The 3,559-nt window shown below is 62.8% G+C and overlaps 1 protein-coding gene across 1 annotated transcript in view; it reads right to left on the reverse strand.

The window, feature by feature from the left end:
- The window catches only part of Scgb1a1 (secretoglobin family 1A member 1), a 3,110-nt gene extending 2,665 nt beyond the window's left edge, over nt 1-445 (reverse strand). The window contains exon 1 of the mRNA XM_012512814.1: nt 391-445. Within this exon, the coding sequence (XP_012368268.1) occupies nt 391-445 (55 nt within the window). The remainder of the gene's footprint in view (nt 1-390) is intronic.
- Between the last annotated feature and the right edge of the window lie 3,114 nt (nt 446-3,559).

The raw sequence follows: 3,559 nt of genomic DNA on the forward strand, positions 1-3,559 counted from the left end.
GGCCCACGTTCTGTATGTGAGCCCCTGCTTCCCGTGTGCGTGAGCACCACGCTCCCGTGTGCGTGAGCCCCTGCTTCCCGTGTGCGTGGGCCCCATGCTCCCGTGTGCGTGAGCCCCTGCTTCCCGTGTGCGTGGGCCCCACCCTCCTGTGTGTGTGGAGAGGCCCACGTTCTGTATGTGAGCACCACGCTCCCGTGTGCGTGAGTCCCTGCTTCCCGTGTGCGTGAGCCCCATGCTCCCGTGTGCGTGAGCCCCTGCTTCCCGTGTGCGTGAGCCCCACGCTCCCGTGTGCGTGACCCACACTGTCATCTGTATGGGGTCTTCTCTCCTTGCCAGGCCTTTCTGCCCGTGCGCCCTAAGCTGGGCAGGGCCAGGGCTCCTCCATCTCACCAGAGTTGCAGCTGCACGCCAGCAGGAGCAGGGCGACGGTGGCGCTGAGCTTCATGGAGGAAGCAGAAGAGCTGGTGTCCCAGGCCGGTGGTCTCAGAGTGTGTGCCTCCCTGGTGGTCCGGTGCCACTTATATCCGCTGGCATTGCCTGAGGGGGAGGCTGGGGAAGGCTCTGCCTATGAGGCTCTGTTTACCTGGGCACTGGCCTGCACATTAAGTAAATACTGATCACATGGAGTGCGTGGGGACTTCCTCACAGAGCCCAAGGCCTGTATGGGTGCTTCGAGGGGAGCCCAGATGCCCCTGGACCTGCCTCGTGGCCGAGATGCCTGAGCCCCAGGGCCCGACACAGGCCATGGAGGCTCCTGGTGTGGAGCCTGGTGGAGTCCTGCATGGCAGCATGGACTCACGCAGGGACAGAGGGGATGTGTGCCTGGCACCTGCCTGAGGCCCTGCTATGCCCGCCCAGAGCTGCCCTGAGTCTGGCCTCCCTCGGCCTAGCAAGACCGCCCCCCATGCTTCCGCACCCCAGTCTACAGCTTCTGCTTCCCCTTGGCCGGTGCTGCATGTTCCGTGGGTGTTTGCTCCTCACAGCGTGTCCCGCAGTGTTTGTTTCCTGGTCTGGCCTGTCCTGCTTGCGCCTCTCATCCTCCTCCTGTGGATGTGCTTTATCCTTGGCCTGGCCCCTGCTCGCTCCTGCCCTGCCAGGTCAGCCTTCCTAAAGCCCAGTCGTGCCACTCTGCCTTCTGAAGCCCCCCGATGACGTCCTCTTGCTGGGGGACCAAGCTCTCATGTGAGGGACCAGGCCCTGCTCGCCCCGCTGCTCCCCTTTGTACTCTGTGCCCTGCTGATTTATTCCCAGCTCAAGCCGTTGCTCTGGACGGTTCTGTTTCCCTCAGGCCTTTCTGCCTCCGCATACCCTCAGCCTGGGCCTGAGTGTCCATTTCTCCCAGGCATGCCTGTACCCCAGGCGTGCTCTGCCTGTCGGTCCGTCCATCTGTTTGTCCACTCCTTCAGGAAGCCCTGAGCCCTCCTGCATGATGGATGGTGTGTGGGGCTGGGGTGACACAGTGGGGCCCCTCTAAGAGGAACTTGCTACCCCTGGTGGGGCCTGTGAGAGCAGAATCTCCACGGCCCAGTTCTGGGCCAGGCCTGACATGGAAGGGAGAGAAACAGGCTGGCAGGCGTTAAGGGTGGGGCCAAGGCTGCTCCTCTGGGTTCAGGTGACCTTCCTGCTGCAGCCTCTGGAGTTGCTGAGGTGTAGGTGTGCCTGCTGCTTCTGCCCAGCCCGGCACTTGTGTGCCACATGGCCAGAGCGCCTGACCTGGCTGGCTGAGAGAACCCCACTTCCAGCTGTGCCTTCTCTGTGTCCCAGCAAGAACCGGTGCTCAGACACCATCTTTACCTCTGCTTTCCGGTGCATTGCTGCAGGCTCTGCAGAACATATCCCTGGAGCCAGAGCCCCTCAGCCACCGTGGGGCTTCCCTCCATCGCTGTGACCAGCAAGCAACCACTGTGTGTTCCCCTATGACTGCTGCCGGCCCCCAGGGAACCCTGCCTGCCCGGGCCCACTGCAGGGGGCGGCGGGCAGAAGCCACAGCCAGGTGCAGCTGCAGCTTCTCAGCTGCAAGCCCTGACTCCTCAGTCCTCACAGCCAGCTGGAGCCCTGAGGCTGCTGAGTGCTCATGGGGGCTGGGGTTACCACTCTGGAGACACACGTGTGGCCACTGTCACTGCCTGGGGACACAGGGCCCTGGTGGCAAGGAGCTGGGCCTGCAGCCCCGCCGCCCCTCAGGCCCCCAGCAAGGATGCAGGACTTCACGTCAGGAGCGGTGCTGAGGGCGGCTGCAGCAGCAGCCAGGCCTTGTCCTTGATACAGGGACACTGAGGCCCAGGTCTCTACTCCCGGAACACGGAGTGTGGGATACGGTGGGGGGCTCAGGTGGGAGTTCCATTCTGGGGTCCTTGGGGGTATGTCCTGGTCCCCACAAGGTCCAGGGGCAGTGGTAGGGATGGGGTGAGGGTCTGGCTGTACCTGGAGGGTGAGGCCAGCTGGTGCCAGGCCCTGGCTGTGGTGGGCCTGTCCTAACCAGCAGGAGATTGGGCTTCTAGGTAGTAGCACACAGCTGCAAGTCCCAGCATGGCCCACGTAACAGGCTGAACCTGAACAGTCCATGCTGAGCCTGTCTGTCCACTGAGGTCCCATCACAGTGTGGCTCAGGTTGGCCTGAGGTCGGCTGGCAGAAATTGCTGGAGTGGTGCAATTCGGTTCAGAAACAGCCTGCGTGTGGCAGGTTCCCCTCTGGTGTTGGTGGTGCCAGGCCACACTGTGCAGGGATGCCCCTGAGGAGTGTAGAACCTTCCAGCGCTATGTCCCAGACATCATGGCCTGTGAGCTTCCCGAAGGCCCCAGACTGTCGAGCAGCTTTTGCTCCAGAATATAAGATCTCCCAAGGGCAGGACCTTGTTCTTGACTTCACTGAGCCTTGGTCCCACAAGGTTGCCGTGGATGCCTGCGTGTTCAGAGCACACACAGGCCTCATCCCAGAGCAGAGCTCACAGCTGGCCTGCACCCACCACGAGGAGGGCAGACAAAGACGTGTCCTGCTGCCCTGGGGCCTCCAGCCATGACCATAGCAGACCCAGATCAGGGGCTAGGGAGGGGCCATAGGGAAAGGACATCCCACTGCAGATCTGTAGCCAGAGCCTAGCCCAGCTGACCCAAGCTGGGCTTGGGGGTCCTCAGATGGTGATCTTGGTGTGGAGCAGGCTGGGAAGAGGCTGTGTGAGCACGCAGCACCAAGCAACCTCACAGCAGCATCACTGTGCACGCAGCCCGGGCCACGCATCCCCGGTGGGCGCCCTTCTCGGACATCATCTGACGCCTAAACATTGTGGCATGGGCCTCCCACCATCACCTGGGAGGCTGAGGCTGTGGACCACAGGTACTGTTTCTCGTCCTCTTGCCTTAGACGCCTGTTTGCACCCTCTCCCCGACCCTTCTTGTGGTAGCCTCTGCTCCCTGAGCAGCACAGAACAGCATCCCGTGGCCAGGGTGTGGGTCGTTTCAGCCCCCAAGCACCGCCCAGTGGAGTGCATCCTTGCAGGCCACTAAGTGGTACCCTGTGACCCTGCTGGGCGCCACCTCCCTCTCTCTTCAGCAGGGAGCC

Source organism: Octodon degus, unplaced genomic scaffold, assembly GCF_000260255.1.
Source record: "Octodon degus isolate 3935 unplaced genomic scaffold, OctDeg1.0 scaffold00279, whole genome shotgun sequence".
Classification (NCBI taxonomy): domain Eukaryota; kingdom Metazoa; phylum Chordata; class Mammalia; order Rodentia; family Octodontidae; genus Octodon; species Octodon degus.